Source organism: Heliangelus exortis, chromosome 1, assembly GCF_036169615.1.
Source record: "Heliangelus exortis chromosome 1, bHelExo1.hap1, whole genome shotgun sequence".
NCBI lineage: Eukaryota > Metazoa > Chordata > Aves > Apodiformes > Trochilidae > Heliangelus > Heliangelus exortis.
The window spans coordinates 175,595,028-175,620,582 of NC_092422.1; the positions used below are offsets into that span (position 1 = coordinate 175,595,028).

General features: G+C 38.0%; 1 protein-coding gene and 1 long non-coding RNA gene across 2 annotated transcripts in view; one reads left to right on the forward strand and one right to left on the reverse strand.

Annotated features, from left to right (window-relative positions):
- The first annotated feature begins 1,851 nt into the window (after nt 1–1,851).
- Nucleotides 1,852–9,216, forward strand: LOC139798860 (uncharacterized). Its single transcript, XR_011727023.1, has 3 exons — nt 1,852–1,911; nt 7,471–7,567; nt 8,091–9,216. It is a non-coding gene; the product is annotated as an uncharacterized lncRNA (long non-coding RNA).
- Nucleotides 9,217–12,180: 2,964 nt separating this feature from the next.
- The window catches only part of SLC13A1 (solute carrier family 13 member 1), a 47,366-nt gene continuing 33,991 nt past the window's right edge, over nt 12,181–25,555 (reverse strand). Inside the window, exons 10-16 of the mRNA XM_071733757.1 lie at nt 24,941–25,039; nt 24,750–24,851; nt 19,318–19,421; nt 18,303–18,412; nt 17,449–17,610; nt 16,320–16,457; nt 12,181–16,217 (exon numbers count right to left, since the gene is read on the reverse strand). Coding sequence (XP_071589858.1) covers nt 16,074–16,217; nt 16,320–16,457; nt 17,449–17,610; nt 18,303–18,412; nt 19,318–19,421; nt 24,750–24,851; nt 24,941–25,039 — 859 coding nt within the window. The 3' untranslated portion in view covers nt 12,181–16,073. The remainder of the gene's footprint in view (nt 16,218–16,319; nt 16,458–17,448; nt 17,611–18,302; nt 18,413–19,317; nt 19,422–24,749; nt 24,852–24,940; nt 25,040–25,555) is intronic.

The following is a 25,555-nucleotide window of genomic DNA, read 5'->3' on the forward strand; positions in this document are numbered from 1 at the left end:
AAAAACACTTTATAAAAATTTTTTTATTAAAAGCAATAATATGCCTATAGCCTTTCCCTACCATTTGATATGAAGGCATGAACAATTTTTTTAGACTAAACAAAGCTGCCTTTGGGCAGTTTTAATTGGCTATGGAAGCAACAATTAAACTGATCAGAATATTGCAGACAGCATGGCTCTTGGTTGCATGGCAGGGGTAATTTTTTTCATATGGATGAGCTGTTCTTGATTGATTTGTATGTGATAGAAGGCTCAGGTAGGCTTCTGTAGGCACAGTGATTGTCCAAACAGATGCTCACATACATGCTCATTTATTGCATTTTATTGATAGCAGCTCAAGGACATTGCTTCCTCCTTCTGAGGGCTGCAGGGAGAAACCCAAGGCTCTCAGGCCATGTTGGCAACAGAGGAGAGTTCCTGTCACCTCTCAGACCCTGTGGATAAAGGAGAAAAGAGGGAAAAGGCAACATAGACCAGGGCTCGTGCCACCAGGAATGGGGAGAGGTGGATGAGGCAGAAAATCTGGAGGATAGGAAGTGCAGGAAACCACAGCCAAGCTCTCTCTCCAAGGTGATGTAAAGAGTCTGCAGGAACCTGGGAGCTGGGAGAGCACCCAAGTAAATGCATCACTGGTGATGGACATCCAGCAGGGTTTGGAAAAGAGTTCCCAATAGTCTGTGTTTATTGATTTTTTCTTTAAGGATTGTCCAAAAAACTAATGTGATCATAAGGAAAATACTGTTTGACAAGCACTGGCACCCTTTTGGACTCCTCTAATGGAAAACAGGTTTGAATTTATAACATTTCAAGTGAATGTGCCAGAGCTATTTGTTACTTTTCCAAATCCAGTGTCACCATTATCCACAGTTTGACTCTGTTAGAATTCATAGATAGTAGATATCCTATGACTTTACACAAACTCCCCTGATTATTTCGAATTTCTTTCCTAAACTTCCTGCTGTGGAACATACTATTTTTGCCATAAATAGCAGCAACTCATACCAACCTCTGGACCTAAGCTGTTAAATATATAAATTTTAATTATTTTTTTTTACCATATTATTTGTACAAGGTGTGTAAGCAGCTCAGAGGCTGGACAAGAACAGAGCAAAATAGAAAAACACAAGGGATGAGGAGTCAAAGAAATGGAAAAACAGAAGAATAATTGCCTCTGCCCATTATATTACAGTTTTTAAATAAGTTTAAATAATATTTAAAAATACCTATTTTCCCCTTACTTATGAAGCTGTAGTCTCTGGAACCATGATAAAAGCAAAAACAACTGAGTGAGATGGTCTTGGATCTTAAAGGTATCACCCGTGCTAATGGGAGAGAAAATCTCTTATTACAGGTACTTAGGTGCATTTTTTTTTAAAATATTCATCCTTTCAGGCAGCTGGATTTGCTACAGGACAGATGGAATTTAAAGGAACAAATATCATGGTCTTTGGAGTGTATCTATTCATAGCAAACAGAAAGGAAAACACGTGGGTAGGTTCCCAAATATGATGAACAGATTAGGATACACTTGGGTATATCCAATTCGTGTTATCTGTAAATTTTAACTATAGAACTGCAGCATTAAAAGCTCAATAGATTTAATCTTGCCTGGTATCATTGGCTGCTGCCCAGTAAAGCACTTACATATTGCTTAGTTTTAAGGACATGATGCCCTGGTTTCAAGCCACAGTACCCAGCAGCATCTTGGAACAAACCAGTGATAAGCACTTTGACCAGGCCTGCAACAAACACTGCCCTGCTGTTCCTTAAAGACACCTTTATGGCAGATTCAGAAATGTTATTTTGCCAAAATGTATTGCAGATGCACCTCGATTATTCTTTTTTTCTGTATTTTTTCAGTGCTAAACAAAGTTAGCAGAATTGTTGCCCTCTCTGCTGCCTAACATCCAGGTAAATAATAATTCACTTTTTTTCAATCTATATTTGATAAAGAGAAGTGTTAATGCAGTTCTCTCATGTTGCTATTTCATTGCTGCTGTTGCTGAAATAGAGCCATAGCTTGTCAGATTAGGATTCCAGGAGATTCTGTCTGTGAATATATGCTTAGTTCTTCCACCTTTTTATGAACATGTTATTAGATTTTCACATTTGTCATTTGCTTACCATAAATGCCAGGAGCTGATTTTTCTTCTCCTCATTTTGTGAAGTAAAAGGATATTTCTCTCATCCAGCTTCAACATGAATGAGCAGAATAGAACAAAAATCCTCTCTGCCACAGTACTTTAATTTATTTCCAGCAAAGCTCATGATTAGAAAATCTTCGCTAGGTAAATATAGAAAAATGAAAGAGCTATGCTCTTTCCAACTACCACCCAATCCATGGATCATAAGGGCTGTTAGTGTTACATGTTTTAAAGGGTAAACTATCTTCAGAATCTTTAAAGGCGGACAAGACAGATTATTTGATCAGAACTCATCTTTTGCCTTTAAGTTCTCTAAACCACATTAATAGTGTTGCCACTTAGTGGCTGATTACACAGCCCCATTGTAAATTCAGATACACTGATTTGCCAGAAAATGGGGACTATTCACTTCAACTATATTCTGTGAATAAACTGAATTTATTACAAAACTCTTAGTGTTACCTGCAAGACTCAGGCAGCTATTTTTACGATGGCCATGTTCTCTTTCTATTGTGTCTTCAAGGTAGGTTTCAAGAAAACATTGTCTTAACTAAGTCAAATAAGACAAAACTTATTCTGATCTCCACATGCTAGCACTCCTGTATGGGTGGGGGATTTGCTCTGAGAACAGCTGGGATGGTTTTGGGTCACATCAAAAGAAAAGCAATGATGGTCAAACAGTTATGAGGGCTGTTGGAGATGTGGGATTTATTGACTGAGTGGCATTTTTGTAGACATTGTGGACATTTGAATAAAATCATCCAAACCCTAATCCAGTCCCCTGAGGGATATCTACACATTCAACTTCTCTGTTGTGCATTGCCTGGATATTTATTTTGGGATAAAAGGAGTGTAACAATGCAGAGGAGAGGATTGGCTACATAAGAAGTAGCTGGAAACTGAACTAGCTAGGAAAGCCAGTCAGCCAGTAGGGAAGCTTACAGCATTCTTTGGTTTCAGTGCTGAAAAATGGATCTGGGGTTTTCTTTATTGAGTCCCTTCAAAAGGTAGAATCTAGGGATAACATCTGATTCTAATGGGCTTTACTGTCCCAGGAAAAGTCTGTCTTACCTACAGGCAGCTCTCAGTCAGGGAAACAGTTAACATTAGTTGCCTTTGCTGCTCCTAGACTTGGATAATATGCAATATTACCACTTCATCCTCAACTTAACTCTCATCTGAGTTACTTAAAGATAATGCAAACACCACTTTTTTTGTTTGTTTGTTTTTTGTTGTTTTTTCTTTTGTTGTTGTTTTGTGCGGTTTTTTTGTTTTTTTTTTTTTTTTTGTAGCGCAATGATGATTGATATACTACTCAGTTATCAGGATGTGGGAAACCACCTCTTCACAGACACATTCATGTCACAGTGTACATATGGCTTGCCTAAGCAACTTCCTATAAATCAGTTTTATGATCAGGTAATCTAAAGCCCATTTAAATGAGTGAACAATTTGGCTAAGGCAGACAAGTTCTGCACTGACCATTAGGTTTTTCTGCTGCTGCATTACATAGATGCAGCATAGATGTAAGCTGATGTGAAATGAAGCAGTAACATTTTGAGCTATAGTTGGACAGGGCTGCCTTATTTTTTCCTAGTTTGCTGTCCATTTGAAATGCCGTCCTTCTTAATAATATCTGTATATGTATTTTTTCCTGATGTTGAGTCCTTCTGACTCAAGGTTCAGCAGTAAGTGTTGCTCCCTTTACTACTGAAGAGCTCCCACATTTCATCCTGAAGTTGGCTGCACTTTGCTGAAGCTGGAAAGTTGTATGATATACTGAATTCTATTACTTTTTAAGAAAGAAATTTTATGTATGACCAGCCATAACTTTTTTGATGCAGACCAGGGTATGGTTGGCCTTCTGGGATGCAGGAGGACATTGCTGGCTCATGTGGAGCACATTCATCAAGCAGCACTCCCAAGTCTTTTTCCTCTGGGCTGTTCTCTACCCATTCTCTGCCCAGCCTGTGATTGTGCATGTGATTGCAAATATTAATGAAAATATTAATTCTAACTCTAATAATATTAAGCATCTCTTTTGAATGACAGCAGTCTCCTAGAAGAGGGGTGTTAGAGAGGTTTTTTTATCCTCAAGAATGTGGTACATCCAGCTAAAAGAGAAGGCACAGGAAGGTGGAGCTACTGGTTAGCAAAAGACAGAAGCAAAATGGTGAAGAGAAACCCATGTGTCCTACCTCAGGTTCCTCTCTGAGCCACTACACTGAACTTCAGCACATGAATAGTTTTCCAGTGAGAGCTGAGTGGTGTGTACCACGTTGTTACGTGAATAAAATTTATTATTTGGCCACAGGTTCTTTAAACAGCTCCTAATGCAAATATATTTATACCTGAGTTTGTAATGTTGCATATTCACTTCACTTAACTGTGATTAACTGGGCAATACCAATTAAAGCTGAAACTAAAAAGTGTGTGAATTATTATTTATTTCATCTTCTTTATATGTTTCTAGCTGCTATCTTCAGTCCAATTAGTGGCATAGGCAATAAATACAAGGTCAAATTATATTATCTTTCTCAAAAATAAGAGGGAAATGAGCTAGAGTAAATGGAAATACCAGCAAGGCAAAGCTCAAGGTCCCTAATAGATTTTTAAGATAAGTTAGTAGTCATTACAGTGCTGTTAATGTTTCCTTAAATAATTTAGATTCCACTGCTTGCTTCTTGGAGTCAGTTCATCAAGGTCCTGCAAAGGCTGCAAACCATGCATAAGTACAGGCACTCCTCAGAAATAAAATAGGCAAAATGGCTGCTCCATTTAAAGGGGTAGATATGCCTAAGTTTCTGCTCAGCTTTTAAAGAACTTCCAACATAATCCTGAGTAATTAGTCCAATAATGATGTGAATCCTAAAGTAGAAAAACACAAACTGACAAAAAGTCCATTTATGTGTCTCTCCACACTGAGAAAGTTTCTTGCATTTTAATTTTAGCAAAATTCTCACTGATAAAGAAATTGAATAAATAAAAGCCATAGCTTAAATTCCATGTCTGCAATATGTGAGGTAAAAACTAAACAAATGTAACTTAAAGCAAAACACTGAGCTTCTAATTAATCTTCTGAGAGGAATTCCTTTTTTCACAGATAAATTGATCTAAGTACCTCCTGCCTTCCTTAAAAATTAGTGATGAATCACATACATTACCCTTTTGTGTACACTTGAAGGTACATTTAAGTACAACCTGTGGCTTTTGCAATGACAGAGTCCTGAAGCGTGGGCATTCCATAATTCTGCTGCCTGATGAGCACAAAGACACCGAGCTGAGCAGAGGTCATGAACTGGGTCTGCTTACTGGTACCTGCTTACTGGTTCCTGTCTTCTCAGGGTCCTCCCCAGCCAATATTCAAAATGCATTACAAGTAGCAAAGGACACAGAAGATAAGACAAAAAAATGTGTAACAAGCAAATCAGACAGAGTATAAAGTGTAGGTCATAACTTACAAGGAGGAGAAGCAATTAATGGTGTCACTGAGTAGACAAAATCTTCAGTCCTTTTACTTTTGTTTTAATTTTCATACAAAAGGTCAGTTATGACCAGATGCTCAATACAGGGTAATTATTAAGGGTATTGGAAGCAAACCAGAAGAGGAAAAGAACAGGTGAAGGAACATTTGAATATGTACGATGTACTCAGCTCAGAGTTAACTGATCAAATTTGCCCTCTAGAGTACTTAAGGAATTTACATGAAACAGCTTCTGAATAATTAGCACTTGTTTGTGAGACCTCAGAGCAGATGATGAGGTCTGCTAGGAGTAAAGAAAGGTCAGCTATATGTGTCAAATTCAGTTTGATATCTTGGTTTTTGTTCCATTACATTTTCCTAAGTTAGGGTGATATGACCTGCAAGAAAAGTACATAATGTGGGCATATATCTGTGTTCAAAATCTACACACAAAAGAGGTCACTTGTCAAAAAAAAAATTGGAGGCACATATCCATTAGGTTACCTTGGAGAATACACTTGTACTGGGGTTCTGGTAATGTTAGTTTAATCTGTCATTTAGATCAAATGGAAGGGAATGGTACAATGAAATCTGTGGATAAAAGAAATGTATCATGGGTTGTGAACATTTCAGAGACAGATTTGGAATCCAAAACTGTGTTGCTAAATTGGCTAAATTCTTTCAATTTTTAAAAATATATTAATTTAGTTCCGTGCAGAGATATGTATTTAGCTCAGGAACACTGGCTGTACAAATAAAAAATGGGCACTAGAATTATAGAATGTTTTGAGCTGGAAAGGACTTTAAAGATCATCTAATTCAGTCCCCCTGCCATGGGCAGGGATATCTTTCAGCAGGTCAGGTTGCTCAAAGTCTCATCCAACCTGGCCTTGAACATTTCCAGGGATGAGAGAGCCATAACTTCTCTGGGCCACCTGTGTCAGTGTCTCACCACCCCCATCATAAACAATTTCTTCCTTACATTGGACCTGCCCCACCCCAGGGTAGGACAGATGAAAGTCCAAGGACTATAGTGGATCTCAGACAGATCAAGTTTCAGCAGGGAAGGTTTAGACTGAACATTAGGAAGCTTTTCTTTAATGAGAGGGTAGTGACACACTAGAACAGGCTTCCTAGACAGGTGATTGATGCCTCAAGGCTGTCAGTGTTTAAGAGGGATTTGGAAAATGCCCTGACAACAGTTTGCTTTAACTTTCCCTTCCCTTCCCTTCCCTTCCCTTCCCTTCCCTTCCCTTCCCTTCCCTTCCCTTCCCTTCCCTTCCCTTCCCTTCCCTTCCCTTCCCTTCCCTTCCCTTCCCTTCCCTTCCCTTCCCTTCCCTTCCCTTCCCTTCCCTTCCCTCTATATTATTTTCTATTCTCTATTCCACTCCATTCTTCTCCAAAAGACATTTTTAAAATATGAATATAGATAATCTATAAAAATAATTTAAAAAAAAAAACCAAAACAACAAAAAACCCGAAACAGATGTGTGAGGTTTAAAATTATAGCTTTGCACTCAGAATTGATAGGGGCTTATCTAGCTTTATCAGCTGTATCTAACTATATTATTGGATCCATGGGGATCCTTACCTCTATGGGAACCCTGGTGTTCAGGAGGGATGTGAATATACTTTGAAGTGTCCAGAAGAGGAAAAAAAAAGGATAAAATATTTAGAAAATTATCATTATAAAGTGGAAAAAAACCTGAGATAATTAAGCAATGCAAAACGGTCAAATGTTGAAAAATGCACCAGTCAGGCATCCTACTGAAAGATTTCCACTATCAGTTAAATACTTCCACACTTCTTAAAACATACACAGCTTTTCCCATACTTTTGTTCCAATTTTTTCTGGGTACCCAGGAACCCAGGCTGCTGAATTTGAAACAGGAGCTCCTGCAACCACAAGCAGAGTACAACAGGGGTAGTACAGCTAATCAGACCCAAGCACTGAGTTAAGGTATAGATTGATCTATGCACATGCTTGGAGTCTCTACCCATGACTGGCTGTTGGCCTGAGGAACATACAGAAACATCTAAATTGCTTAGACTGCAAAGCAGAAGTCTGAGTAAGGAACACAATGGCATCTCTAAGTGTTAAAAACAGACAAAAAAGGAATCCTTTATGGAGAACATTGATCAGTTTTGGCACTACCTCCTCTGGTCCTGGCTGAAATCTGAGTAATTTATGTGAGAAAACTTGGCATTTATCTGAATGAAGATCTCTTTTTTCATTAGCTGCTAATTTCTAGCTGGAGTGGTACCACCCTCCTGAATTAGTAAAAGCACTATCACCTGCAAATGCTAATGTGTTAACTGAATTAAAATAATGTAATTATTTTGCCACTATTTTGCATTTACAAATATTGTTAATACAATTTCATTACTGTCTTGGCTGTAATCAAATAAAAAAGAAATATTCTGCATTTAAATCTGTAGTAATAAGTAGCTACAAAAACATTTTGCTGTTTCTATGCTTTCAGGTCCTAGTAGCCACAGGAAAAAAGCATGAAAAAAAGCCCAAACCAATTCTTCATTCCAATCAATCTTCAGCTATTTTCACAATTAACAAAGAAGCCAATATAATGCTGAGAACAAATTGCTCGGTCCTGCTGAGATGCATCGTTTTATCCCAGGGGGGCACCCATTTGGAGAAAGAGTTCTATTTAACTTGCAACCATAATCAAGTGATGTGATTTCATTTATGTAGGAAAAGTGTATGAATTTTATTTACAAGTGGATTTCAGCAGGATATGGCTCACAACCTCATGTAATCACACTGAAAAGACTTAAACTGTTCTTATGAGTGAAATGAGTGGGATTTTCTGTAGCCCTGATCCACTGCTAAGTAGCTCGAAACTTCCATGAATGTTGTCTGTCACCAGTTTCTGGAAAGGTTTTCTACTTTCATTTTCTTTGCTAACCGAAAAGACACAATTTTGCTAAGGCCCAATTTTGCTAAGTAATTAGTACTACTGTTTTCCCAGTATGTTCTACTTTTCCAATAACACTGTCTACTTGTCAGGAAAACATCCCTGTGGTTTCAAGTCAAGACAGTTCGACATTTCTAAGTTGTGTACAAAGAAGAAGATCCAAGATGTGCTATGGGGAGACTCATTCTGGAGTTTGTTGCAGGAGCTAAATCAGGTAGAGGATGTTTTGTCTGAGCTAGAACTAATTTTCTTCATAATAGCTATAATGAGGTTATGTTTTAGTTTTGTGCTGGAAGTGGTGCTTACACAGCTTTTGAGCAGTACGTACACAGTGTCAAGGCCTTTCTTGCTTCTCACCCCACCACACCCCACCAGCAAGCAGGCTGGGGATGCACAAGACGATGGGAGGAGATACATCTAGGAAATTTGACCCCAACTGACCCAAGAAATATTCCACACCGGGGGGTGTCATGGTCAGCAACATAAAGCTGGAGAAAGAAGAAGGACTGAGGGACATTTCGAGTGATGGAGTTTGTCTTCCCAAGCTGCCATTCTGCTTGATGGATCCCTGCTTTCCTGGAGATGGATGGACACATGTCTGCTGATGGGAAGCAGTGCATGAATGCCTTGTTCTGCTTTGCTTGCATATAGCTTTTGCTTCACCTATTAAACTGTCTTTATCTCAGTGCTCATGTTTCCTCACTTCTACCCTTCTGATTCTTGCCCCCATCCCACTGGGGGGAGTGAGCAAGTGGCTACATTTGGCTTAGATCTCCAGATCTCTCTCAAGAGCTGTGTACCCAGGTGACAAAGAAAGATGAAGTCCATAGTGAGAGGCTGGGGTCCAGCTAACATTTATCTACCTTTGGTTGTTCCACAGTTTGAGGGAGCATTGTAAACAAAGACCTGTTAGGCTGGACCAAGATCTGCTTTGACGGGGAAATCAAAGCAGAGACCAGTTTCCATCTCCCATTACAATCACAATAAAATAATTTTTGTTGGAAAAGATATTTAAGATAAAGTCCAAAAATAAACCCATAACTGAAAAGGTGCACCATATCCCTAAGCACCACATCCACATATTTTTAAAATACCTCCAGGTTTAGATTTCCTGTGATTTAGTCCCATCATGGTTGTACAGCAGAAGCTGGAATTCATGCTCCTGGCCACTTCATGAAGTAGCCTTTACTGACCTTGCCAGGATCATGTGTAAGGCAACCCATTTTATCCATGTGGTCTATAAAACCATTCTGAAAGTTCAATTCAAGTTGAGAGTGAGGGGGTGTCTGAAGGTGAGACACTGGAAATTTGGCTCTGATTACAAGGACTTGGTCATAATCCACTATTTTATAAGGGTTGCTCCACATCTAAGAATTTCAAGACACAAGTTAAAAAATATCACTCCTGAGATACATCCTAAGACATGAATTCCAGAATTCCTACACTGAAAAAATGCTGTGCAACCAGGAAAGGGTTAATGACTTCTTGGAACTGAAGAATTGTGCTTAATGGGTGCAAAACTCCATCTGCTTCCACAAAGTAAACAGGGAAAATTATGGTACTATCTATGCCATCCATTTTCTTCTCCTGTGGTGAATTATAAAAGCATCTAAAGAAAGACCTAGCCAACACACGAGTTTCTATATTATACAAACTGAACTTTTCAAATCCATGAAGAATGTCAGTAAAAGTTGTCAGTCTTGTACATGGATCATTACCAGTTTTGAAAAGTGAGACTCAGAACTGCAGATTGTTGGTTGGCTTCTTTCTCTCTCTCTGTCTTCATCCTTTCCTTTCCTTCTTCCCTGCACTCTTGCCCCTCTCATTTATTTTCTTTCTTTGCTATTCTTTCATTTATTTATAAGAAGCAGAGTTTTGCAAGACATCATAAAATTCTGAGAAGGGACAATTATTCAGAGAAATCATCTAGAAGAGCAGATTATGCTTTTGCCATTTGTTGTGCACTCAAGCAAGTGCAACAATAAACATGAGAGTTTTATTCTGTTTTCTTCTGCAGAGCCAAATAGTAAAAGCTATCAAAATTTTGTTGTTTAGCTATACATGCCTGAAATACTTATTTTGTGTAGCTTTAGTGCATGTGCTTGCCACTTTATATTTGCTTTGTTCTCTTCACTCTTGATGTACACAGATGAAAAGGGTCATAATTTAGAATGAATTACAGTATTTGAGGTGAAGAACAGTTTATCTCAGTGATCCTCTGTATACTGTGAAGGCTTAGCCTCTTAGCCCTAGAAATCCTAGAGAATTTTGTGCTAAAATCCACATCATAAAAAGATGTAATTTTATTTTTAGTTAAAGAAAATCACCTAACCTGAAGGCCCATTTGTATTTTCACATAGGCTTCAAACATTGTTTTTTCCATGCTGACTTACCCCCAGGCCTATACTCCAAGAGAAATCCACAAAGATGGGTGCCTACTTACTCCTGGAAACATTAAATTACTCTCTCAAACTGTACAGTTTGATTCCTATGTTAAGTATATCTGAATGTCACCGTGCCTGTGTCTCCGTGGGATGTGGGACCATGATCCAGCTACAGATATTTTCTCACCTGCAGCTGCCCAGAGGTGAAAGTCTCCCCTCTCCTTCGAGGGGAACAAGTGGCAAAAGAGAGAAATGTGCCTGTGAACCCAGACCTTTCCCTCACAGGTGATTACCCATGCTATGGGCTGTATAGATCTGCTTTTGGGGCTCATGAATAAAAAATCACAAGTTGGCTACACAGAGGCTTTCAGGAGAAGAATGTCTTACAGACCAGTAACACTGGGCTCTCTTTTGGAATGTTAAAGCTTTGGGTTCAAATCACTCAGAATTTGAGGAGGGGTCACGAAAGAATTTTTCATGCTTCCTGTGTTGTTATAGCATGTGGGAGGAAACAGAAACCCCTAAGTGAGGGGAAAAGGTTGCACAAAGATGCTCTGTAGCACCAGTAGATCGATGCCTGAAAACAGAGTTTCAGGCTCATGCTTTTGATTAGCACTTTATTTTGGATGGTTTGGATGTATCAGCTTGCTAGTTTTTCAGTCCTTATGTGGTAACTTGTTTTTCCCCATATTTTGAACAGGAGTTTTTTGAAATGATGACAGCAATCTTAAACCCAACCTTGGAGCTTGAGAGCTGTGTCCACACCTGCCACAGCTGAATGCAGCAGAACCTGCATTGGAGGACACAGAAATGAAATACTTGGAAGTGACTCTTTCAGCCATCACTGTGGGTCTGCTCTGGTGTCCTGACCTAAAATGCTTCCTCCTGACTACAGAGGGCACTGGATCAAGTACCAGGCACTCAGGGGTTAATTTGCACAGGTATATGCATCGCTTTCTGATTTTCTAATGAAGCACCAAGCAGTTAGGGATTCTGATATATTTATTCTGTTTGTAGGGAACCTTAGCAGAATTTTTACTTTAGTTGTTTTATAAAGCAGTTAAAGACCATTTTATTTTTGAGTTCTTTTAAAAGTGGACCTTTTTGACATCCAGTAAGTATAAGTTATTCTCAGCCATGTATATCAAGAGTTGAGGTATTATAGAAAGAAAATCTCAGGCACTTTTACTGAAAAGCAACCTTTCTTCACAGACTGCAGTTTTAGCTCTTGTAAATTTATCACAAAATACACATAGGACTTTTCAGCACTTGGGAATAATTTATTTTAAAAATAATAGATCAGTGTTGTAAAGAAAAGTTGTAAAGAAATTGAACACTGTGCATGTAAAAGCAACATTCAACAGCTTCCAAAAACACAAGGCAAGAGTATTAATAACACTGACAAAGAGTTCAGTAATTGCTAAAACCCATAAATCACCAAATAAACTTTGGACTTGATTAACTAATGAAACTAAGCTGGTGACTGAAGTTATCATTTATCACAATGCAAGGTGGTATCTGAGCAGATCTGACCCCTGAGGAATATCCTCAGCCTTGGGAGCTCTGGGAATAACCAGGCTGTGATGGGCAGCTGGCATCCTACTGTGGGTTACCAAAGGCAGGGCAGGAGACTAGGGCAGGGATAGACTTCAGTGCTTCTAGGGGGGCACCTTCATGTTCTGCCAACAATAACACATAATATACAACAGTTTTCTGATTGTGGTAACGAATATACAAACTTGCTGGAAGTCTACACCTAGTTAAAAAATCTAAGAGCCAGGTTATAAAGGTGTTTTTTTTTTTTATTCTACACCTATCCTGAGCTGTGGTGCTGCACTACTCCTTTGCAAACCTGTGGGCTATGGGCTGGTTGACTTTAAACAAGTAAGGCTCTTGCCATAAACAAACACAGTATTTCATTTTAAAAGTACATAAGGGCATTTACACTGCAAGATTGACCTGACCATCTGATCATAGCAGTAGAACCATCAAGAAGACTTTTCCAAGGTTCAGCAGTTTTGTGGTTTCTGGTAATCTAAAAACACATCTTCCAAAAGCAAAGTGAAAGTATATTAAATATAGTATGGCCATAGAAAAGGCAAATGAAGACCTGGCACTCATCCTCTACTGAAGCACATGGCAAAGGCTCCGTTTAATTCAGCAGGAATGGGACCACAAATAAATAGTAAGTCATAAATATTGCTTATATACTAACACAGTACACTAATTAGACTCAGCTGAAACCAAGAAAAAGCAGTTTCATAGGAAAATTATGCACAAAGCAATTTACAAATAGTTAATGTAGTCATCATCATATACTAATCAACTCTTAAAATAATCAGAGATTCATTTCCATCATTTGTCACAATATTTACAAACTCTGAACAAAGCAAGGAATACAATAGCAACATATGAAGAGCACATTTCTGCTGGCAGCACTGTGCTCTGTGCCTGCAGTCAGAGGCAAGTCCACTCATTGGGTACCCAGAGAACCAACCACCTGGAAATTCTCTTTTTCCTCCACTTCAACACTCTCAGTTGTGGAAGTTTATATTAATCTCTGCACTGCAGAGCTGTTAATTTTTACTTAAAACATTCTTAAAAGCTTTAAAAATAAGTTAGTAATAATAACAACTAAAGTCAAAGATTGTATCTTAAACATTTAGCAATACAAAGGAAAAAAATCCTGGTGAAACCCTGCATTCCTACTACTATCAAATGTTTATTCATGACTGGTTACATGATACAGTATCCTAAAAACCTCATGTCTGCCATTTCGTTTTGTCACTAATAGGGTACATTGTGACAGTTAATATGCTGGTGACTGAAAGTCACTTTATTTATAATTCTGCATTTCATTTTGATACCTTATAAATACACATGGCCCAACAGATGACTAACTTGCTTTATTTTACAAATTCCTCCCTTCTCTCTGTGAATATTATTTGATGCTTAAAGGGATTGTAATTAAAATAGTTTTAAAAAGCACATCTTTTATTAAATAATTTGAACCTTTCTTCTTGGTTACTAAGATACTTTGTCACATGCTCTATTCTGAACAAAAAATGTTTAGGGAAATTCTGTAGTTTGCATTATGTGAGGAATCAGACCCTGGGCCTTTCTTATCATATTAGCTATAATCCCATGAATAAACCAAAAAGTAGAGCAACTGAATTCAGTGCTAGCCTTGATTTGAACAAGAGGCTGGATGAGATGGTCTTCTGAGATCCCTTTCACTTGAAATATTCCATGAATCACATTTTCCACTGCTCTTGAATAATCTGGAAATTAGTGACATAACTGGAAAAGTGATACCTAAGAAACCTACAGTAAGGGCACTCTTAACTGGTTCTCCTCTCCATGCCTGTTGGACCAAAGACCTACATAAACCATGAGCTCCTTCTTTCTGTGCTACACATTTCTCTGGGAAGACACCACATGATATAATCCAGGACCTGTATCTTGGATTAGCTTCTTGCTTCTTGTGTAAGCATTTCCCTCTAGTAGCTTATGAGTTAAAGGCTAGGAAGTACATATCTGTAATCAGAATCAAGTAACATTATTTGTACAGTGGCAGCTCTTGATTGGCCTAGTAATGGATATAGTCTTATTTTGTCAAGCATTGTATTAAAAAATAAGCAAAACAAAACAACAAATAAAAATGTGAAAAAAGCAGATAAGGGAGGCAGCCATCCTAGAGAGGCAGCAACCTCAGTCAGGCTGGGAAGTGTAATGGGATGTACAAATAGCAATTACAGAAAAACTTCAGCATTAAGAAAAAGTGCTTCTTTAATAACTCATTGCAGCTGAATCTGCAACTAGTAGCTGATGAAAGCAAATTACATATATAACAATCCTATACAATATATTCTGGCATTATAGAAGTCATAGCTGACATCTCTACTCTAAATATATCCTATCAAAACCAGATGTAAACCATCTGATAAAATTGTTGTTGTTAGGAAAAAAATTGATATGTTATTTGCAAAAGACATATTAAAGTTTACAACCATTGTAGAGGTGCCCCAAGAGATGACCCAAGCTAAACAGGCTTTTTTCCAACTTTTAACTGAACACTCTACAAGTTTTCACGTCTTCCCAACAGGTGAAACCAAAGCTTTAGTCCTTAACATAAAAAACAATGTAACAACCATAGAAAACAGTAGTATTTGAAGATACCTTTGAACTCCAACCTTCCTTTCTGACCACATGGCACTGTTTTTTATTTACAACATTAACACAGTCAGTCCAGTAACCCTAAAATGCCACCTGTCCTGTAGAGATCATGAGCCTCCTGGCCCAGGTGCACTGTAGTCTTGATTGATGGACTGAGGGTCACATCTTCAGCACTCTATTTTGTCCTTTCATTCATCAAGGGGCTATACCTCTACTTCTGGCAGAGAGGTATGATGATAATTTAGCCTCCATTCATACAGATCAATACAGATCTATCAATATATGTCTACTCAGAAAAACACTAAACTGCAACAATGAGATGCTTCAGTGATGTGCTGGAAGGACATAGGCTAAACATATGCTTAAGTATATATTCTCCTTCCAGATTACAAGGTGCTTAACAGATAAAGTGCTGTGTAAATGGTCACGCTGCTCTTCTCTCTTTTCTGTGCATTTTTGACAGGTCTGTAAAGACAATCCCCTGACTGGTCTTTTGTTTGTGATCAACACCATTTCAAACCATGTTTGAATACAGAAAAAACTAATATGTTCCTTGACAGACCCCAAATATCACCTAAATAGTAGTAACAAAATGTATTTGAAATAATAAAATTTAAACCTCATTATTCCACTGTCCTTAGAATGGGGGTGAACTGCCAGTGATAATGGCTATGCACATTTGTTCTTTCCTTCATAACATGAAGATATGAAAATTCAGATTGGTTGAACTAGATTAGAATCCTGATCTAACTTTATCATACCTAGAAAGTCTAGCACTCTTCCTGATTAGACTCTCACACTGGATCATTAGTCTCTGGGACTGTGAAATACAGCATTTATGGTAATGTGGATCCCTATATTTGTGGGATTTTGAGTAACTCACCACACATCAGCTGAAAAGCAAAGAAAAAAACCAATCCAAATCAATCCCAGGATTAACTTTTTTTTTCTCTTTTTTTTTTTTTTTTTCTTCTTACAACCCAGTACTATTTGCAGAAGGAATGTTTGGTATCCAGCTTGGGTAAGTATAGAGATCAAATATTGGCACTATCCATGTCATAATAGCAAGCATGACTACAGCAACTCCAATGATGTTAATGCCCAAACCAGCTTTCACCTAATGGAGAGGAAAAAGAAAGCAGAAACTCACATCAGTAAACTGAAGAAAGCTTAAAAAAATCCTAAAAATCCCTTTTGGGGAGTTTTGTTTGAAACTCACCATGTCCATAACAGTTAAATGACCATATGAAAATACAATGGCATTGGCTGGGTTTGCTACAGGAAGCAGGAATGCAAAGGAAGTACACAGAGTAGCAGGTATCAAAATGAAAAGTGGGTTCACGTGAATGGCTTCAGCCTATTGTAAAATAAAAAAGAGAGATCAGCTATCGAGGGACACTTTTGCCAAATGAAATATTAAATACACACTTCTTTTATTAATACAAGTGAGCTGTGGACAGAACTGTCAATACAAATAGTAAGAAATAATCTTTTCTGAGAACTTATTTTTAAAATTATATTTGGGAATGCTTCAGAGGTGAAGAGCATATTATAATACAGAATAGAGCATATTATGATGCAGATGAACAACGGAATTTTAAATTCAAGCCTGATGTTCTCTAATTGTAGTTGAGTCCATAAATTAAGACTATTGCAAAGAATTGCACACTGCACAAGCTCTAAAAGGCAAAACCCTGAAAGAGAGATGATAAAGCTGAATTTGTACATAATACATAGGAGGGATTTCATGAAGTGAGGACTAAGGTTTCTTTGAAAGAGAGGGAAAAGGCATTAGTTATATGTGTCTAGGCTGGCCAAGAGGAAAATTTACAGACTCAAAGATCACCGGTAAGTTTGAAGAACTGAATGTTTTGATAAAGAAGGTGAGAAGAAAGGACAGAACTGAGGTAAGAAGAAAAGAAATGAGATTTACATATAAAGCACATCTATTAGCCCTATTTTCTCTTTGCTGACAGCTTGAAAGTTGCAGTGTTAACCATTTCCACTGAAGATTTGGTCTAGATGAAACACTTAGCTGTCCTTTTTAATGTGATTTGAATACTGATGCTGTAGGAATAACAGCATCAATTTTTGAGTGTTGAAATTTTACCTAATTTTACTGAATTTTCAACATCTCAAACATCCCAAAATAACCAACTAACCAATGCACAACAGCGCAGGAAAAAACAAAACAAAACAAAACAAACTACCAAACAAAAACCACCCAAAAAATCCAATATGCATGAAGTGGTTTTTGGAGACTTTTTAAAACTGCTTCTTTGAGCAGCTGTATTATTACATGGATGAAAGAGCAGATTCTTATTAAAAACAGCCTGTGTTATACTCACCAAAGGAGACAATATGGGCAAAAATATCGTAATGGTAGCTGGATTGCTGGCCACTTCTGTGACTGAAGTGACAATAAGGCATGATATCAGGATAACCAGCCACAAGGGTAATGATCCTAAAGGGGTCAATTTACTTGCTACCCAATCAGAAAGTTTTGAAACCTGCATAAGGAGTAAAACAACAGAATAATGCTTTACAAACCACTGAAAAGAAAATTCAATAATTACTAATACTTATACTACTAATAATGTACTAGAATGGGAAATTATTCTTTGCTAATTGTGAATTTTTTATGTAAATGAAAAAATCTGAAATATATTCCATATGCCTACCATGTTTTTAAACAGTTTTTTTAATTCAATGGTGTCCTTATAGCAACTCAAGGAAACTATATTCCATATATTTATATTTGCCCCTCTGAGAGGTTTAGAGGAGTCATAATCAGAAAATTGCAGTCTGCACATTTCAGGCTTCATAACCAGAGTTTGGGGCCAAATCTGCTCAATATGTGAAGTAGCAAGTAGGGCTACATGTGGGAGGGACCACGGTGACATGGGACATTAACCCTAAGGCTTTGGAAATGGTCTGTCTGCACAACTCTTACAACCATTCAGTTTGAATTAAATAACTAACAGTGGTCCTCATTGTGCACAGTGCTGGAAGACAAAGCAAACTGTGCTTTTTTTGTAACCCTGCTTTGTGAGCGCCTTGAATATTAATCACATTTATTGTGTGCAATATTGCTACCAACTAACTTGCTAAAACAAAAGAATAACTGTGAATTCAGTGCCTGTCTGACTTGATCCTGATGTGAGTCACATGAATTGTTCAGTATCTTCTCTAATTGCATTACCTCACAGCCGTCTGCCAGAGCAAACCCACCACCAACAAGAATAGCTATTTCCCATGGCATGCATGACTGAAACTCCTTCCAAGTAATCAGTGGCATGTAACCAAAAACAGCTAGGGGAAAAAAAAAAAAAAAAAAATTAAAAAAAAGCCCAACACCCACAACAACTCCCCCCTCCTCAACATTTGAAAGGATACTGAAAAACATCTTGAAATAGTCTCCCTGAGAAATTGCTTGAGAAATATTCATAGGCAAAACCTTATTATTATAATATAAAGAAAATCTTGGGCATGGCCAACCTGAACTTCCTGGGACTGATCCTTAGCTGGTGAAAACCATCATAGCTGAGCAGAGCTGTGACTGTTTCCACCACTGGAGGATTGTCCCCTCTCCCCTCCTCCCTGATGTGGACAATAGCTGTGGGATACCAATGAGTTTAATGTACTCAGTAAAACTGCAGTCACTATTCAGATGGATTGCTGAGCTTAGACTCATTTAGGTTCTGATCTTGCATTCCCTGTGAACCCCAGATCTCATTGATTTCAGCAGCAGAATTGAATGCATGAAGAGGTCAAGCCAGAGGTATACTTTAAAAAGGGTAAGTTCCATTTTGAAGGGGAAAAATTAAGTGAGAATGGACTCATTTTATATGTCAGGTTTTACAGATTTTATATAAGCAGCAAAATTTTCATAAAATAAACCCAATCCTGCCCTCCCTTATTCCCCCTTCAAAGCCCATTGGAGTCAATGGAAAGGCAGTTTCCATTAGTGGGGGTGGGCTGCAGGTAGCAGGTTTCCTGCACAGCACTAACTCCTGCTGCTCACAGTGCTTAATTCTTAGTGTAGACTTCCAGGCCAGGGATGCCTTGTACCCCAGCAATATTATCCTGTATTGAGGCTATACATTATTGAGATGAAATGGTAGAATTTAACATCATTCCTCTAACAAGTGCAATATGTTTATGATTGCACCTTAGGTACCTGATTTTTGTAAAATCCACACCAAAATATACTCAACTGTTTTCTCCGTTTGAAGTCCTAGACAATGTTTTTGCTGGAATGATAAAGAACAGGAGACCTATCACTAAGGCAGTTGTAGAATCCGTAGCATAGCCTTTATACCTAAGGAAAAGATGGAAAAAATGCATAAATATATATAATCAGGAGGAGTAGTGTGAAAGAATGATGAGGAAGATGAAGCAGCAAAAAAGACTTGTTATGGCCTGACCACAACCTCCCATTCCCCACCCTCTGTACCACTTGGTGCAGTGGAAGAGGTAGAGGAGTCAAGAACGAAGGAAATAACAGGGATGGGGGAAAGGTGCTTTAATTTTTGTCTTTGTGGCTTGCCATCTAACTCTATTTTTAATTGACAACTACATTAAACTAATTTTAAAAAATTAGCTGGAGGAGAATGTTCAATGATGATTTTTTTTAACTTCAGCAAGCTCAGTAAGAGATTCAGTTCCATGGGCCTTAAGAGCACTGTGCATACCCACAAAGGATGATGTTTTTGCATTTAAGAGAAGGCAGCAGAGATTTGTTATCTTCTTCCTATGATTGTCAGTACTTGCATCAATAGGCATAAGGGCCCTGTTTATTTTGGTCATTTCCAGTTCCTGAGGACTGCTTGCACAAGTGTTTGTTAAAATTATTCAACAATTAAACAACTTATACAGAACAGCCCCAAGATCAGGTAAGGTCCCACTTTAACACATTCAACTGATTCTGTCAGAGACAAGTGATGACATATCCCAGTCTGACTTATTTCAGTCAAGATGGTCATTCAAATGAATAAGAATTTTGCTAAAGAATGTCAAAACCACCATTTTCTTATATTTGTTATTTTTTTTATTTTCTGTAAGTTCTTGTGTATGTTTTCCTGAACCAGTGTGGCAATATATTTGTCCTCTTAGCCCTATAGCATATGCTTTTCTACATATGCAGGCACTGTAGGTCCAAGCCTAATTTCCCAACAGATTTTTCCAGCAGCTTAAGGTTTATTCTAAACCAAAGCTTTTCACTGAAAGGGAAAAATCCCCTCCCAATTGTACTTTACAAATGTATAATCTTCTAGTTCCCTTTGTTTTAACAGTGCTAGGTGAGATTCAAAAAAACCTTCATGTACATAGTACTCTGACATGACAGTCAGCATAGTTCTAGCTAACTGTCACAAAATGAAGCTACCATAGAAGTTGAAGTGGTCTCCTACTTCATATTGTCTGTTAGCACAGAAAACAATTTAAAAACCAAGTTACTATTTTGTTATGGTTTCTTCAGGCAGAAGGTTTTGCCTGTATATCCCATTTAGCCTAGGACCAGATGTGCTGGGCCTAAAGAGCAGAAAATCTCTTCCTATGCATTCCTATCTTGCAGTCTCTTAGGAGCTGCTAGGAGTTTTGAAGGAAGGCAAGATTTAGATACAGAAACAACTCATGCTTCCACTTTCCTTTAGGTAGCTGCTTCTTCAGAGAGTGGTTGAGGTTGGAAAGTGATCTCAGGAGGTCACTTTATCCAACTCTCATGCTTAAGCAGTCACCAAGAGCCAGTTTCTCAGGACTGTGCCCAAGCATCTCTTGAATATCTCCAAAGATAGAAAGTCCACCACCTTTCTGGGCCATCTGTGTCAGTCTTCAGTCACATTTGCAGGTAAAAATCCCAGGACACCATTAATCTTCTTTGCATCAAGGGCACATTTCTGGCTCATGTTCAACTTGGTGTCCACCAGGACCCCCAGGCCTTTTTCCATGAATCTGCACAAAGTGTTCCCCAGGGTATACTGGTGCCTGGGGTTGTTCCTCCCCATCTGCAGGACTATGTAATTCCTCTTGCTGATAAAAATGTAAAAAAATTTTGCTCACAAAAAAGTAGTATTCCTGATGCAAAACATCATTCTCAGAAAACCTGCTTGGAACACACACACATCTGACCCTACTACTATGAAGACACACATGGCATCACTCCAGACAGAAGCTTTTCAATCATTATAAAATCTTGAGACAAAGATTTTTCAAAGTCCTTCTACCTAAGCTGTAGTACAATTGCATATACAACATCCACCTGCTTATAACACTGCAAATCTGATTGTCCTATAAGGAAGGAAAAAAGCTGTTGATTAAGGAGATCTCAGTAAGTGTGAGAGAAGCCCACTTCGCATACACTGGATGTGATACTATAGCCCAGTGTTGGACTTTCTGTTCCTTATGGAGTTCATGAAGTCCTGGCCAAAAGCTAAATTTAAACTCCTGTAATTGAAGCTAATACCCTACAGCCTGGAATCAGGCCAGGACATAGAAGGAAACCAGTGTAGCAGAAATGATGTGTGATCCTGAGCTGTCAACAGATGGGGAGGAAATAGGCATTTTTACCCTGTGCTGCTCTCTGTAGTGTTAGACAACATTACAACATTTACTAAAACATCCTGCTGTCTGCCTCCAGAGGGAGATAACAGGTGTTTAGGGCTGTACAGTAAAAGATTACCATGTAATAGATTTACTAATGTTTCTTAAGAAAATATAATGGGTTAAGGTAATGTATATTTGAAAGGCATCAGATAATGCTGCTTAAAAATGAACTCTGATACCAATACAGCAGAAATGGGGGTGAAAAATTGGCTGACATTTCAAAAAGCAGCCCTTTAAAAATAGGAACGTATCATGATTAAATATCAATATTTCTGCTGGGATTTTTGTAAAAAGCCAGCAGTGTTTGTATTTTAAAGGAGTTTTCAGTAACTTGTGAAGATGCACATAATGGGATGAGAACATGAACATGGGTGGTGAGAGTGATGGGAATTTGTTTCTTGAAGCAAAACTTTGAGAATTCCATTGAGTTTTTTGAAACAAAGCTTGTGATATAATTAAACCAGTTACATATATCCTTAAAGTACCTACCACAGACAAGTTTTTAATCCAGTAGGATAAGAAAAAAACAGATGGCTGGAAGCTATATTGAGACAGAAAACAAAGTGTGAATTTCTCTTGTTTAGTTTGGCAACAGATGATTATTCACCAGGACAAACTATTAAGGAAAGCAGTAAATTCCAAAGTCTGAGGAACCTCTGCATTGTTACCTTGATATCAAGCCTCGTTGCTTTCTGGGATTTCATGTTCTAGTACAAAAAGTCTGTACTGAGCTTAATGACCAGAGCAGTGGAGCTCTTCTGCATGTTAGAGTAAATGATCTGATGGTTCTGTCTGGTTTAAGACCCTGAAAGAGGTGGAATTCCCACCTACTAAGACTCACTCAGTGGTCTGGAAGGGTCTCAAGGTTACTTATAGCTCTGATTTTGCAGTTTTCACAAGGGAAAAACTCATCTGTTTAGGTGACAGCATTTTCCTGAGGATGACTTGAGACTGTGGGATAAAATCCTGCAGAAAGCAGGCACTATCATGTTTCTGAAAAGAAAAGAGATGTCTAAGGGCACAGAATATTTCCTTACAGTCATTTCCAGTAACATAAATTTAAGGAAGTTGTGCACATACCTATCAGTATTCTTAAATCCAAAACCCTCAAGTATTTTGTACACAGAGGCATTAGGGAACAAGTGTGAGAGAGATGTAAGCTGAGTTCATGCACTGCTAGAAGCCTCTTGGATACTATAATGATGAGCACAAAGTAACCACTGATAGTTCCTGGCTTTGAAGTTCTTTTTGCTTTTTGAAGTTTCTCTTTGCTTTTTTTTTTTTTCTCTTTCCTTTAAAGAAAATGGCTTATTACTTCACCCAGCTGTACCTGTGCTGGCTCCTTGCACCACTCATGCATCTTTCTTAAGAAGTTTCATTGCTCAGAAAAGTAAAAACCTAATTGCCTGGTTTTATGCCTGTTACTACAATTGACTGATAAATGAAAGCTGTCTAGAAACAGGCAAGATAAATAGTAAGAGATGCTTTTTTTTTCCCCTTCAAGGTTTTGTTAGGGAGTAACACAGCCTTTGTTTCTCTTCAGGTTACCTCACCCGAATTATAACATGATTCAGCCTAATGTGACATGACATGTGCTTGCATTCCCTGCCAAGGAAAACATTAGGGAGCATCCACACAGTAACATCCCTGTGCAGAACCTGGAACCACAATGATGATGCAAATATTCTGCTCTGCCCTGTCAGTGAACAAAATCCTCAGGCAAAAGTAACCAGACAACTTCAAATTGGAAATGTGGATCTTTGGATTGAAATAACACCTTTAAGCCTTAAGTCCTACATTTGAAAGGTTGTTTACATTGTCTATTTTTCAGTATCAGCTGTAGCTCTTACATCAGTGCTCTATAAGCACTGAATGTTAATATAAAACAGAAAGAGAAGCAAAGGCAGCCTGATTGTTTAGCTGGCTGATTGCTTGATTAGTTCAGCACTCCATAACCCCTTCAAGAATCCAGTATTTCATAGGATACAGTGATCATCTGCTCTACTGTTGTTATAAGAGAAAAAATGTTCTTTTGCAAATTTTTTTATAATGAAAAAGGAATAATTTTTAAACAATCTCAGCTATTAATACACTTTTAAATGTTATTTTTAAACAAATAATTTTGCTTTGCTCTTTAAATCTTCAAATAGCTACAACTGTTCCTTGTAACATCTCCTACCTGGCTTTGTGGCAGAGCACTGGGGAGGGTGTGTGAGTGCATGAACTGTGGGAATATATTTAAAGAGAGGGAGCATTATGGACACATGTTCACATGTCATTTGTGACAGACAGGAAAGAAAAATGGAAAATTACCATCTAAGTCCAGCACTGGTCTTTGACCCGTTCAGTAATAAATGTTAAATGCAGAAGGATCTACACAGCACAAAGTCCTGCTCCCACCAACCCCACAACTGCTTCCCAGTACTCCAGAGCAAAACTCAGACCTTTATCACAAAACAAATGAAATTACAGGAATTACATTGAGAGAACAAGAGTTATCACAGTATTATAAATTTTCACAAGAACAACCAATTTCTTAGTGATAAGTCTAGGTGATCCTGGGGAAGGAACTGCATTACCAAGCTGCAGCAGAAGGCAAAAAAATGTAATAGTTCCTAAAATGTTACTGAGTTTTTGGTGGTTAGTTGAAATGTGACATTGAGACAGTTATATGTGAACAGATAGTAATTTCTATTATTAATGAGAGCTGTCAAAGAAGGGGATGTTAGCCCGTAGGCTTACAAGTGTGGCTGTCACTAAATGCAGTAGATCAAAAAATTCTAACCAAAGGTTTATTCTTGAAACTGAAGATTTGATGAGGAAGTAGGGTACTGTAACATTTATCAATATGTGCTCTCCCTCACCAGATCAAGTCTAAAAACCTAGGCATAATCCTTCTCAGAAGGCACCACTGCAAAGGTTTTCAACCCCTTCAACTGAAATATTTCTGAAGTATTGAAAGCATTTTTTTTTAGTTGAGGAGACAAGAAGGTATGTAGTTAAGACACAGTATGGTTCTTGCTGGTGTATCAAAGAGATTACTTACTTTGGGAAAAGTGAAGACCACCCTGGGATGAAGCCAGGATCTCTGGTAAACCACAGGAGGGTCATTAGAATGAATAGGACAAGTGTAACAATTTCTGGGTAGCTATAACAGAAGCAGAATAGGTTATACATTTTACTGAATTCACATTTGTATTTACTTTTTCTTGTTCACAAATTTCTTGTTTGACACACCTCATTGGTCCAAGCTTCTTGTACTCCTCCTGAATCACCTGTGCTGAGGCCTCTTCTCGAGCTGTTTTTTTCTTGCCACACTTGAACATGTTTTTAAAGCTGGAATGTAAATCAGCAATATTGAATGATGAATTAACAGTGTATAGAAAAAATAAAGCCCAACTTTTCCAGTTACCAATAGCAGTTTACAAAAGAAAATTTTTCACTTTACAATGCAACATCTCCCATTTAATTATCACACACCAAAGTGAGCATATTAGAATTAATTGACTAAGCCCAGTAGGAGACTGACAGAGGCAGCAACGAGATGTGTCCTGTTATTTACTAGCTCATTTGCCCAGTAAAGTTGAAACTTTAATCATTGAAACTAATTGAAACAATCAAATACATAACCTTGCTACTTAATGAAAGTCATCCGTGGATTTACATTACTATTTTTTGGAATGAAAAAGTTTGCATTGTATGAGTAGCCTGCCTGCTGATCAGCAGGCTATTTGCTACCAGCTAGGTTTGCATCCTTGGAAAAGACCTTTACACAATGTTAAAAAGATAACTATTGAAACAACCAAATAAAAGGAAAATTAGGTGTTCACATAGAGAGTGGTAAGTGTGGGA